This window comes from Volvox carteri (genome assembly GCF_000143455.1).
Source record: "Volvox carteri f. nagariensis unplaced genomic scaffold VOLCAscaffold_29, whole genome shotgun sequence".
Taxonomy (NCBI): Eukaryota; Viridiplantae; Chlorophyta; class Chlorophyceae; order Chlamydomonadales; family Volvocaceae; genus Volvox; species Volvox carteri.
In genome coordinates, this window is record NW_003307572.1 from 726,022 (window position 1) to 739,677 (window position 13,656).

The 13,656-nt window shown below is 59.2% G+C and overlaps 2 protein-coding genes across 2 annotated transcripts in view; one reads left to right on the forward strand and one right to left on the reverse strand.

Moving 5' to 3' along the window:
- The window catches only part of VOLCADRAFT_93041 (uncharacterized protein), a gene marked incomplete at both ends in the record, with an annotated part of 17,321 nt that extends 14,756 nt beyond the window's left edge, over positions 1 to 2,565 (reverse strand). The window contains 7 exons of the mRNA XM_002952392.1: positions 54 to 106; positions 217 to 289; positions 610 to 717; positions 1,120 to 1,320; positions 1,748 to 1,926; positions 2,074 to 2,106; positions 2,545 to 2,565. Coding sequence (XP_002952438.1) covers positions 54 to 106; positions 217 to 289; positions 610 to 717; positions 1,120 to 1,320; positions 1,748 to 1,926; positions 2,074 to 2,106; positions 2,545 to 2,565 — 668 coding nt within the window. The remainder of the gene's footprint in view (positions 1 to 53; positions 107 to 216; positions 290 to 609; positions 718 to 1,119; positions 1,321 to 1,747; positions 1,927 to 2,073; positions 2,107 to 2,544) is intronic.
- Positions 2,566 to 3,758: 1,193 nt separating this feature from the next.
- Positions 3,759 to 4,991, forward strand: VOLCADRAFT_62493 (uncharacterized protein; the record flags this gene model as incomplete). Its single annotated transcript, XM_002952316.1, has 2 exons — positions 3,759 to 3,912; positions 4,477 to 4,991. 2 exons carry the CDS (start codon positions 3,759 to 3,761, stop codon positions 4,989 to 4,991), a joined length of 669 nt encoding a protein of 222 aa, XP_002952362.1.
- Between the last annotated feature and the right edge of the window lie 8,665 nt (positions 4,992 to 13,656).

The following is a 13,656-nucleotide window of genomic DNA, read 5'->3' on the forward strand; positions in this document are numbered from 1 at the left end:
CTTTTCCCCCCCCTTCCCCCCTCCCCCCTCCCCCACCCCATACACATACACACCTGCCATCCTCCAGGGGCCTGGCGGCCAGTGGAAAGCCCAGCCGGTCACACACCTGTCAATGCCGGTTGGTGGCGGCAGCGGTTTATTCAGTTGGGAGTTGCAAGGGCAAGGCGATGCCAGGGGGTTATTCCGTTGGCCCCACCCACCCACCCACCCACCCACCTCCAGATACAGTATTGACAGTGCGGCGCTGGCGCCCACTCCCCTCTCCAGCACACTGGAGAGCTGGTGGTCGCTGGGGGGGGGAGGGGGGAGGGGGGGCCCATGCCAGGGGAGAGACCACTGAAGTACACACAGACACATACACACACACGCGCGCGCACGCGTGCTTCTCGTACAGGACAGGTAAGGGCGAGCAGCGGGGAATGGAAGAAATCTGATCGGGGGGTTTGGGAAACAGCAGCAGCAACATGGAATGAACAAAGTGGATTAAGTGGACGCCGCAAAAGCATCAGCAGTAGCAGGAGAAAAACCTTAAGATGCCGTACAGAGCAGAGCAACTTCGACGGAAAACAGCGGCAGTAGCTAGCCACGGCTCATCTGTCATCTGCCCACCTGGGAACGCCGTACCGATTGCACGGCATGTACCCGTGTCGGTCAAACAGAACCGTGTTGACCGCCGCCAATGTTTGCACGGGATACCGCCTGTACAGCGCCTGCCGTCTGCCGTACACCCGCCGTACGCTGGGCCATGCAGAGCCGTAGTACCTGTCTTCACTTGCTCCGCCGCCGCCGCCGCCGCTACTGCTACTGCTACTACTGCCACTTGCGGCGGCTGACACGCAGTGGCTGTTGCTGCTGCTACTGCTGCTGCCATGAGTGCTGCTGCCGACGGCTCCGGGCTTGCTTGTGTGGATTCGGTCCAGAAGCTCCTCCTGTTCGGCAGCAAAGTTAAAGCTGCTTGTGGAAGTTGCGGTTTCGGAGCTAGCCACGCCACGGGACCCCAATATCTCCATGGTTTCGGAGCTACTGTTCGAAGGCACGGAGCTTTCAGGACGTAACTCCGCCGCTGCCGCTGCGGCCGCTGCGGCGGTATCACAGCTGCTGCTGCTACTGCTGCCCGACGTCTCCGATTCCGCTGCACCCGGCGCCATTGCTGCGACCACGCCAGCGCCCTCAACACCTTCCGCTTGCACCGCCGTTGTTGCCACTGTACGACACTGTGCCCGCTCATCAAGTTGCTGGTCTAGCAGCGCCGCCACCTCCGCCGCCAGCGCCTCCAGCCGCTCCCCGCTCCAGGTGCTGGCGCTGGCGGCGCTCCGGGGCCTTGTGATGTACGGCACGGGCGACGGTCAAGGAGTGGCGTTAGGCTGGGAGACGGCAGCGAAACTACAAGTCCGTGCGTACTGCCGTACCACCACTCCCCGATTCCCCTCAGTACCTCTCAGATCGAGCTCAGCACCCTAAGCACCCCTTCCCTCACCTACATCGCCGCGAAGACTCCTCCTTCATAGCTCGCGGTGACTGGTTAGTTACTTCTAGTTACCTACTTCTGCTGGCGTATCAGAGTCTATATCCTCCTTGGCATCAGGTTCACTCGTTCACGTGGTTCTTCTTCCCTCCCCTTCCTTCCCCACCCCTCCCCAACTCCCCTCTCAGTGTTGAGGAGGAGCTTCTTTTCGCGCCACCGTCCCTCCTCCCTCCTCCCTCCTCTCGCCGCTCCCACCAGAGAGCAGCAGAGGGCCCCTCGCACCTCCACGTCGCGCTGCTCGCCGCCACGAGCTCAGCCAGCTCGGGGTGGGGCGCCTCTCCGCTGCGAGCCGCCTCCTCCTCAAGGGCCACAAGCAGACAGCACTTGGCCAGGTGTACGGCGCTGTCCGGCAGATCGGGGTCCACGCAACGCCGGAACTCGTTCCTGCACCAGGACAGCACCTGAGGTGCAAATGGATACGGAGGGGCCGGGGAGGAGGTTATATGAGGGCCGGGGAGGAGGGGGTTTTTAGGAAGTCCCGGGGGAATCCCTAGCAGGTAATGATGATTGTCGGTTTGAAGTGCCGCAGCGGAGCAAGCGCTCCACACCTGTGTCCAGTCTTGCGGCAAATTGCCACCCATCTGCCCGGTCGAGAGTCCAAGTCGCGGCGGGCATCGGCGGGAATGTTCGCGTTGAAAGCTTCTAATACAGCCCCAGCCGCTGCATGGCGTTCTGTAAAGATATGGAATGCTTCGATACGCTGTTACGCCCCTGGTTAAAGTGCTTGTAGCACTGCATTGTTGCCACTTGGCGTGTGGAAACGATGTGCTTTGCAGCATGATCAGCGCTGCCGTGCAAATTGACCGGATAGAGAAAGAGTACGTAAACTATATGAAAAGAAGGATACAGGTGAACAATGGTAAGCTCCAGTCTACAGTTGGGTTCCAGAGCGCGCAGTTTCTTCCGGATTGCATAGATGTTCTATCCAGAGCAGATTCGAGAAGTACCATGCAATGTCTTTAAAGGGCACATAGCGAGAAATCAGAAACTGATATCATTTTGTGCCGATACCATCGCACCTGCCGCCGTACAACCACCATACGGACGTAGTGTCGCAGCTCAGGTGTTGCTTAGCCGGTCTTGCGCAACAATTGCGAATTCTAGAAAATTTTCATTTTGATATAGGAATGCGACGAAGATTATCAACACCTGAGCATTCAACACGTTACACGCGGCCGCGGACCCCTTCCAGGCAGGAGAGGGTGTCATCAGGAGGACCCGTAATACTAGGACCGTAGATTACCTTTTGCTCAACGTTGTCACAAATACTCTCTAGCTGGCTGCAATGGTGGGGGAAGGCCAAAAGACACGCGCATCCTAACGTAGCGGCTGCCGGTATAGGACACGATAGTACGAAGAGTTACGAAGTTTTCCTCCCCCCGCCAAGGTGTGAGCTGAGGAGGTAGTTAAGAGCCTGATACTATAATCCCTGGTAATCTCACTTGTGCTCTGTTTATTTGTTCTTCCATGTCCTCTTTATCTACGCAGATGAAGCGTGCAGACGGGAGAGAAAGGTAAGCGCAGGAACATGAGGCAAAGTGATGGTCCAAATGAGCCTTAGCTTTTCCTCTATCGAAAGCTATACGGTTTAAATTTGCTGGGCGACTTAGGACGGGAAGTTCCGTCATCACCGACTGATACCCAACTAGCATTTTGCTAGACTGCTTGTGCGAAAGAGTTATCAGTACTCTCAGTACTCTGGAGTGAATGCCAAATTGCAGATCTTTGTAAAAATATGCTATCGCCAAAGGTCTTACTCGCGCCGCGTTTCTCAGCCCTGCTTACATGAAGCGAGATGGGCTTACAAATTCTATTCCAACACTTTAAAAGGAAGACGAACATATGTGCAACTGTCAAGCATTTGTGATGCCTACTTTCGCCGTTCGCAATGGGCAACGACGAGGCCGAACTCTCAATGCCTTTCCTTCAACTCTAAATAGTCAAACTGTTGACCAACAATTATGTGTAAATGATTAACTGTAAACCTTCGTGAATGCCTCAGTTTGCCTGTAACGATGCTGTTACGTCACAATGCCTTTGAGAACCAAACATTTCACGCTGTTTTTGCAGGAATAAAAACCTAATCGATAAAGCAGCATAGAACCTTTCATTAAAGGCTTCGGAGGTCACCTACGGCCTTGATCGTTTTTAGCCCTGTTCGTGGCATCGGTATAAAAACTAGTGGAAGCTTATTGTGAACATCAGTTAATAAATTGCTCTGGAGGAAAGCTGAATGGCCAGAGTCACGTTTATCATAACTGGCTTTTCTTCCTTCCATGGCGTCGATGAGAATCCAACTGAACAACTTATTAAATGGCTTCAATTACAGCTCAGGGACGGCGGCTTGCAACACATGCAACAAGAGATTGAGGTACAGGTCACGGATAGTAGGACGCTTTCTACCAACGAATCGTTAACTTTGCGGACTGCCTAGACCTATTTTCAACGGGAGTTCGAAATATGCTTTACATGCGCTCTGCCACAGTAACTCATTTGTTCTACGGGATGGGACAGGAAGAAACGGGCAAGGCCATCGTCGTCTTGGCGCCCATCAAAGCGCACCAACAAAGGCCTTGTCACGTTTAGCCTTATGAAGTGATACCGCTCACAGCGTTCGCATCCTGACCGCCCGCCCTCTTTACACAGCGAGTTGCCCGCCTTGACACCTTTCCCCCCATTGCTGTACCGGTACGACTTTCCGCCACCGCAGGTTGCTGACCTCCGAGTCTTGAGGGTGGCCGCCGAGCACGTAGATGCCTACTTCATCCAGCTTGCTCAAGAGCTGGAGAGGGCCCCGATACCGTCTCTAGGTGCGCTGAGCGTGGGCCCTCAGGAAACCGCACGGGCCTTACGAGAGGCTGCGGCGGATGGTACCGGCACGGGCCCGAACGAGGACTCCACTGCAAATTTTCCTATCTCTCCATCCGCCTCCGCCTCCGCCGTGTCCTCAGAAGCAGCAGCAGCAGCAGCAGCTCATCTTGCAGCCGCAGCCGTTGCCGCACCGCCTCAGCCTGATCGGCAGCGCCTAGTGTTGCTGCACCTCGGAGTCGCATCGACAGCGACGCGGTACCAACTGGAGTCGCGCGCCTACAACTGCGCCGATTTCCGGGTCCCCGATGAGGCAGGCTGGCAGCCCGTGATGGAAGAGATCGAGGCCGGTCGGGGATTGGGGATGTGGGTCGGGTCCCGGCTGCCACTGGCGGGGGTTTGCGAGCGGCTGGCGGCTCGGGGCCATAGTGTGGTTGTGTCCGAGGACGCGGGACGCTTTGTTTGCAATTGGGCTTATTATCGGGCATGTGGATTGGCGGAACGGTTAGGCATGGAGGCCATCTTCGTGCACGTGCCTCCGTTTACGGTGTTTGGTGAAGACAAGCAGCGAGCGTTCATACTTGACGTGATACAAGTAATTGCGGATGTGTTATATCTTCCGCAGCCGGGGAAAACATACGGTAATGTTGTCGCATGACGAGAAGTTAAGCGTAACTAGGTGAGGTTAAATGTCAGCCGTCGGGATACGTTACGGGCGTCAATAGTCTCCGCCGATGGTAGCACCGTTAACAAAGGTTTCATTTTATTATATTGTGCTCGACGGCTTTGAAATGTGCTCGCAAGCGCTAAACTTTTACCCTAGTGACAGCGACGTTTACCTCAAACTTATTCCACGTAACATTTTGCTCTTGACTTGGATAAAAATAAAATGTTGGTATTAAATTATTATACTCGTCCGCTCACGATGCGTTGCGACGTTGTTTCGAGCTTGGGAAGTCGGATACCTGTCCCCTGTTTTGGAAACTGCGAACGGCTCTTCAATTACCAGCTTTAAACTGCAAAAATCCCAAGGAGTTATGCAGAATACAGGATAGCTACGGATCACCATGCCTAACCTTTAGGCGCCTTGGTACTAGCTGGGTGGACTGAGACCATTGAAGATTGGCAGGACTGACAGGGGAAGCTCCTCAACTTCCCGCATAATCTATGTAATGTGGAACTACTACTTATCATAACTTGTTTTACGTCATCCTAATAGCATTTTTTTGCGTAGTATCAAAGCCGTCGTCGGAGTTTTCAGCTCTACAGGACGGTACGTCTGCGCACATCTTCCTTGTCCCATGTTAAACAAAATATGATCGGTTATAAGCTTGTAAATCGGCATAACTCGACATGCTAGTTTGGGTTCGGGCGCGCACGGTGGCTGGGTCTCTAGCAAGGCATTTCGACTTCAGCAAATATTTGCGCCAGCTATCTGCCCTGTTACCTGTGATGTTTGAGCCGGGAATTGAATCACGACGTATGCGGGCTGTTCAGGAGTAGCCTTCCCCCATCGGCGCCCGTAAAACGTTACTGTACAATTCTCACGATCCCGTTTTCCTTCTTGCCTCAGATAAAATACGGGTGTAAGTGATGAGTCGTCAAATAGGCGTGCTTCGTCCTCCGGCCTCTGGACCGTGTCCCTTGCGTGCCTCGACTGCGCTATCGGCAACAATGCTTGATGCAGACATCGCAAGCCACGTTTACGAAGATTCATGGAAATTCCGACATGTCGAAGCTGAAGCTGATCTGGCTGGTCATCACGCAGAACGGCTGCCCCGCGCGAGCATCGCCGCGCCTAAGCTGGTCCTGCGACCGCTCATTCCGGTCGCCGGCGCCTTAGAGCCCCATTACATCTTCCAAGACGCGGATGGTGTAATGGACGAGCGACAAGTCTTACATACATCGGAGGTTACACGTATGTATGCTGCTCGGGCTAAAGGCTTCGGACGCCAACAACAGTACCTCGGCGCGCCTCGCGACGCAGACGTGGACGCGGGTCCCGAGCAACAGCCAGAGCACCGCCACCTCCACCACCACCACCATCCTGCCGTCGGCCTGGTGGCGCCGGCAGCTGCTCGGCGCGGGGCTGGCGTCCGTACGCACATCGTCCAGAGACATGACGCGTCCGATGTGTATGACGCGGCGGATCAGCCCATCCGACTCACCCCCTTCACCACCACCGCCACCGCTGCCGCCGCCGCCACCGCCACATCGTACCAGCAGGCCATTGACCCCGACGGATTGGGACTGGGCACGGGACCGTCACATCCGTCAGCTCTGAGCCGGCCGCAGTACGGGCAACGCGTACTGCTGCAGCGACTGGTAGAGCTCCCTGACGGGGAGGTGTCGTATCTTCGGAGAGTGCCGTACGTGGACACATACACAATGGCATGCCCGGAAGACAGCAGCGGTCATCCGGCCGAGCCGCGACCCACAAGCCATCTTTTGTACGGCAACTATCAAGAAGGCCTGATACAAGACCCGTACGACGTACGGCGCATCGCTCCTTCCCGCGCTGCGGCTGCCGTCGCCGCCGCCGCCGCCGCCATGCCGTTACCCCGGGACGACAGCGGATTCCGTCCCCGTCTGGCGTTGTTTCATGACGCTCCAGATTTCATCACACCAGCGGTACGGCAAGATCCGGAGCTGTACGAATGGCAAATGGCCGCGGCGGCGGCGGCGGCGGTTGCGGAAGCAGCTGGGCTGGCGGTGGAGCCGGCGGAGGCGGAGGCAGCGGAGGCGCACGTGGCGGCGGCGTGTGAGTCGCGTAAGATGCAGGAGCAGAAAATAGTGGCGACGGCGGAGGCCGCAGCGAGGGCGGCAGCGGCGGCGACGTTACCGCCGCAACCGGCGGAGGCGGAGTACGACCAACCAAGAGCTAGCGCGCTTTGGAACCTAGAGGCGCTGGCGGAGATAGCTTGCCGCGCGGCGGAGCTTCTGGATCAGGACGGCGAACAGCAGCAAGAGTACGAGCAACAGGCGGCGGGGGGAAGGGGTCCGTCAGGTCAACGATTGGCGGAGGCGGAGGTGACGGAGGGAGGGTCGGCGTCACTGGACAGCGGACACTCCAGGAGGGGCCGCGGGGCGGAGGAGCGCGGCCGTGATACCGTCAGCCGCGGCGGCGGTGGCGGTGGGCGGCGACGGGGGCCGCCACCGCCGGTGTTGGCGACACGCAAGCAGCAGCAGCAGCCACCGGCGCCCCAGCCACCGCAGCAGCAGCAGCAGCAGCAGCAGGCCGCGGATCAACGCCTCGCCTCCGCCTCCGTTATTCCCGTCTCCTCCGCTTCCCCCCCTTCCGCCTCCGCCGCCCGCGGTGGTGGTGGCGGCGGCGGTGGCGGCCCCTCCCTGGCGCTGCCCCTCACAGTGCTGCACACGGACCGGAAGTGCCCCAAGGTGCTCGCGCCGAGGTCGGGGAGGCTGGGGGACACGAAACACCTCGTACTGCCGTCGGAAATCGTACAGGTACGGCACCAGGTGGATGGCTGGAAAGGGGTTGGGGGAATGGAGCGGCGGGAGGGGGCGCCGGGCAGTATACATGTATATATGTGTGTGTATATGTGCTTATATGTGTATGTATATGTGTATGTGCGTATGTGTGTATATGTGTATTTTTTTATGTAATACGGTGGTAGAGTTGGACTTAGGGGCTAGACTTGAAGTCTAGCACTTCTTTTATTTTTGGGGGACAACCTTTCAAAGGACATCGTAGCGCAGATCTCGGTCGTACGTGCTGTCGTACTTGTTGCCCTCTCGTACTTGTTGCTCTCTTATGTCGCAACTTTGTAGCAGCTGATCCCGCTGCCGTACTGGATGACCTGCTAAGTCGTACGGTATGACGGCTGTACATCTAGACGAAAGATTCTATGTACGGCATTGTACACTTATACAAATGCACCTATGTTGTATTTGTGCGTGTAGGCTCTCTCCCAAGACGTAAGCTTTGGCGAGCAGCCCATCCTGGTTCGAGCCCTCGTTCCGCCAGGCCCCCTAACGGCCGTTGAGGAGGCGGCTCAGCAGCAGCAGCAGCAGCAGCAGCAGCAGCAACAACAACAAGAGCTGCTTCCAGAAGTGATGCAATGGTGTGACATCGAGTGCCACATCGGCAACGGCCCTGGCGGTTTCCCCGCGCTGCACCTGCCAGTTCCGGCTGCAGTGTACGGCAGACCTGTACGGCGCTTCACGCTGCGTGAAGATATGGTTCTGGAGCTAGAGCTCGGCGACGTCATCGTTCGGCCATCCCGCGGCAGCGGTGGCGGCGGCGGCGGCGGTAAGAAGCGCGGGGCCGGGGAGGAGGACGAGGAGGAGGAGGAGGAGGAGGAGTCGTGCTCTCAAGGTGGGGGTGAAGATGATGTCGGGGTGCTCCGGGGCGGCGGCGGCGGCGGCGGCGGCGGCGGCGGGCCCCCCGCCGCCGCCGGTGAAGCCGCGTGCAGCCCTAGAGAGGTGAGCTCTTCGTCGCCGTCGCCGAGACCTGGTGTCGTACAAGAGAACGATGAGACGTTTTTTGGGGCCTCATGGCGTGGCGGCGCGGGTGAGATGGCTGCGCTTCGTACATCTGACGGTACGGCAGTAGTCTCAAAGGACGCAGCGGCGCCCTTTGCCGGTGGCGGCGGTAGCGGCAGCAATATGTCTGAGGATACCCACGTCGCACTTGACGGCGGCGGCAATGGCGGCGCGGCGTCGCCGACGGCAGCGTTAACGCCGACGGCGACGGCGGCGGCGGGCATCGGCGGTGCTGCCGCTGGTGGCGGCCGCCGTCGCGGCTCCGCCGCGATGACGCTGCCGATAGTAGTACGACGACCCGCCAACGGCAAGCCTACGGTGATGCGGTCTTGTACGGGAGCAGTGGGAAGCAAGAAGCATCTGCCGCTGCCCGTGAACGTCGTCAAGGTACGGAATGCATGTCGTGTGTGTGTCGTACGGACGTACGGACGTCGCCCGTGGAATTGGTATTTTATTTCCATGCAATGGACCCCAAAGCTGTCAACATGTCGCTCCGGACCGAACAGCTCCCGAGGTTCGCAACCCCCCTCACGGCCCCGCGGGGGGGGGACCGCCCCTCCCCCCCGCCTCACCTTCCCCAGCCGACCTAGCACCTTATGTGGTTCCGTCTTATCCTGCAGGAGGGGGAGAGAGGGAGGGTGGTGATGTGCACTAGGAGACGTTGTAGGCCCGCGAGCTGCTGCTGCCAGGGGGCCGTCGCACACCCATCGCGCTGTCGCCACCTGTAGCAGTAGCAGTCGTAGTAGAGGCAGTAGCAGTCGTAACAGTAGCAGTCGTAGCAGCAGTAGCGCCAGCTCTGTTATATCCCGGGCACAGCACTTCCTACATCTCTTCTCCCCGGGGCCGCATCTCTCAACGCCTTCGCGGCAGCCGGGACGGTGCATAAACCCCTTGAGATTTCCGCGTGTATTTGTACGGATGTATGTATATACTGATCGGGTCGCCGTACGGCCAAACAGGCTCTTCCGCATCCTCAGCGAAGCGGTGCCGCGCCCGTGGAGGTGGTGATCGTGTATTGTACGGCGGGGGTGGCGGCGGCAGGTACGGCAAGAGAGACAGGGGCAGCAGCAGCAGCAGCCGCCACTGACGCGACGGCACCGCCGGAGGAGCGCATGGGCTGCTTCGTGGGCCCTACGGGTTCACATGGTTGTACGGCGTTGCAGGTAAGGGGGGGCTTCTGACTTGAAAATGTACTGTGTACGAGGAATGCCGTACAAGTTGACTCGGGAAAACTGGTGGCGATGACAATAATGATGGTGGTGGTGTCATTGTGCATCCTATGGAACCGCCGTCATTGAGGGGTTGTCGAGCCTCAGTGTACGAATTTGATTGTGCATCGCCAACATCCATAAAGACGAAGGATAGCCTAAAAAGGACACCTATCGTTGTCGCGCTGTGTCTAAATTAAGCAACTGTCACAGAAAGCAAAGCATTCCTGCGCAACCATTACCAGAGGTAAATTGTTTGTTACACGGCATTTATTTTACGGTGCCGTTGCCGTACAATGTGTTTTATCGTACAGGTTCCAATCAGCCGCAGCATGAACGGCAGGCGTCTGTTACACATCACCCTTCGGACGGACCTCGCAATTGAGCTGGGCTTGGGGGAGGTGGTGGAGATGGCGGCGGCGGCGGGGACGGCGGCCTCGCCGGGCCGCGGCAGGACGGCGGCGGCGGGACAGTCTATCGACGTCGGCTACGATGCTGCTGACGAGGCGACGGAGACTGCACATACGGAAGGCGGCGGCATATCCCCTGCGACGGCAGCCGCCGTACAGCCGCGTCAGGGCAGCGGCGGCGGCTCCGCCGTCGCCACCACCCCTGCTGCTGCTCCTGCCGGGGCACCGATGGTGGAAGGTGGCGACAGCACGACACGGCCGCCGTACAAGCGCCGCCGCTCTTCATCCGTGTCGCCCCGCGACTCCGCTGGCGGCGGCGGCGACGCCGCCGCCGCTGCTGCAGCGATGGCGGCGGCGGCGCAGCCGCCGCGGGCCGCGGCCCCTTGCTTCACCTCCGCCGACCAGAGGTTGACTCTCCTGCTTGAGCAGGTCGGCGGACCCTCCCTGGACGAGTTCGCCGCGATAGCCGCCCACGCCGCCGGCGTCCCGATTGAAGTCCTGGAAGCCGGCTGGCGTCTGCACCAGCAAGAAACACACGGGGGACAGCGACTTGCATCGCCGCCGCCGCAGCAGCAACTGCAACTGCAAATGCAGCAGCTGCCCGTACACCGTCAGCAGCAGCAGCAGCAGCAGCAACTGCAGCGACGGCAGCTGTCAGGTTCAGCCGCCACCGCGGGGTCCGTGGGTGCCGCTGCGCCGCCACACCGCCGGCCGTACTTCACACAACCGCCGCCGCCGCCGCCGCCATCGCCTGGCCGGCAGTCCTTTGGAATGTTGCCGTACGTACAGACGGCGATTGCGCCCTGTCAGGCCGTCAGCTTCGCATCCGTCGAAACTGCAGCACCAGCTGCACGCCGTACGGCTCCAACCGTAAATCCCCGTAATCAGGTACATTCGGATTCGTACGGCAGACCCGTGCGGAAGCCGTACTATTACAGCGCTCATGATGTGCACACGGAGGCGGACTTACCGTCACCGGGTGGCGGCGGCGGCGGTGGTGGTGGTGGTGGTGGTGGCATCGCCGCCGCTGTCGAAGGCATGGCCGCGGCGGAGAAGCCCCCGGCGCCGGCGGCGATGGCCGTCGCCGCAGCCACGCTAGGGCGCGCGTGGAATTTGCTGCAACAGGTGCCGCGGGCGCAGCTGGCGGCGGCGAGGGCGCTGGCGGGGGCTGCCGTACAGAGCGGCGGCAGCAGTTCCGCGCCCGAGTCCGGTGCGGCGCTGGCTAACTTCCGCGCCTGTCTGTCGGGCATCGTGGGATTGCTCATGCGCGCCAGGGAGGCGGCGGCGGCGGATGTAGCAGCGCATCATCAGGGTGACGGCGGCGGCGGATCCGTACGTAGCGACTTGCTGGCGGCGGCGCCCACCTTGCTGAACGCCGCCGAATGCTTACTGGAGTGGTACGGCCTGCTGGCGGCGGCGACGGACGAGCATACGGCAGTGTCGTACGCGACGGAGCTTGCCGGTAGCGCGGCGTTGGTAAAGGCGCAGCTTGCTCACGAGCTGGCGCCGCTTGCTGTACTTATTCGCCCAGTGTGACGGCCCTGGGTTCCCCTTCCCTCCCCTTGCGGGAGCGTCGGCTGCACGGCTGAGTTGGGGTGTCGTTCTTGGTTTGATCGGGCTGCCGTACCTAAGGAGCAGCGTTGTTCCGGCACCGATGATGCTGACTCTGGTCTTTTGTGGTGTGAGGAGATGGGGGAGGGGGGCGGCTGCATGGCTAGGGGTTGGGGCCCCAAGAGGAGAATATTCCGGAACGGGGTTGGGGAGATTAGTCGCAAAGGGAGGGAGGGAGGGAGGGAGGGAGGGGAGCAGGCGGGGAGGAGGAGGGCGCTGAGGAGCTCTGTTGTGTTGTGTTGTGTTGTGTTGTCACACCAGTCTGCGTGTGGCGACCTGGAGATTTGCCGCTCCGAGAGCCCCCCTGCTTCCCGCCCCCTTTCTTGTCGTACCACGTGTCCTCGACGATCCGGTGCCCACGAGACGTGTGGCGTCCTTGAACAATTCAAGTTCAACTCCCTAGGGAAATATCCCTTTTTATAGTGTCTTTAAAACACCTGATCCGATAGTACATAAGTATTATTATATAACACTGACGGCAATCAGGACCAACGATGGACAGACAGACAGACGGACAGACGGGCGGCTGTGTCGCGAAACAGGCCCCGGCCGGTGGGGTGGGGTGTTGAAGGTAGTTGGAGGTAGTTGGAGGTGGTTGGATTGTGTGGCAATGGAGATGGAGTGCTACACCACCATCACCACCAACCCTGGAGTTGTCGTACCTTTCGCCGGGGTTACATATACGTACACATGCGCCGTGTTCATCGCATCTGGGTTGCTCGAGGCCCCGAGGGGGGAATGTCGCGTTGGGGGGTAAGGGGTCGATGTGACCACCACACATACCCACTACATGCTTGAGTGCTCACCACCACCACCACCACCACCACCACCACCGCCTCCCCCACGGCCACCAAGCGGGTGTTGCTTTCCTGGCGGGCGGGTGCGTATATGCTTGGTCTAGCTGCCTGCCAGTGCCGGGCGCGTCAGGACTGTGTGTATGTATGTATGTGTGTATGTGCATATGTGTGAAGGCGGGGAGAGGAGGAGCTGTCACTGACCGCCTTAGGGGGCCCCTGCGGATGCTGGTCACGGCTTGATATGACCTCACTTGCCGCCATATCATCATCATCATCATCATCATCACCATGACCATCATCATCATCATTGTCATCATATTCTTCTTCATCACGTTCATCGTCACCACCATCATCGTCTACAACAGTAACATCACCAGTTCGAGAAATGCTTCGGAGCCCCGCAGGACTTCTCTTTGCTCACTGCGTGCTTCCATCATCACAACAGCCGTTGCGTGTCTTTGTGTGTCTCTGTATGGGACGAGGTATGTATGTATAGATGTATGTCATGTGTTGTATGTTAGTATGTATGTATATAGGTATGCTCCCCTGCGGAAGCCCCCGTGTAAGGATAGGGTTGCGAGTGGGGGTTGGCCCCCCCCTACCCCCCCCTCCCCTCCCCACGTCCCCCGGGGGCCTGGGCCCCCGTGATTGCGAGTCGGTTGGAGGGCGGTTGGACAAACTGTAGTTCGGGTAACTGCTACTGCAGCCACTGCGAGTGGATGGAACGAGCCCCCTGGTGGGGCTCCCGGGGTCCGTGTGGGCTGCTTAGGGTTTTGAAGTGGGGTTGCTCGCCG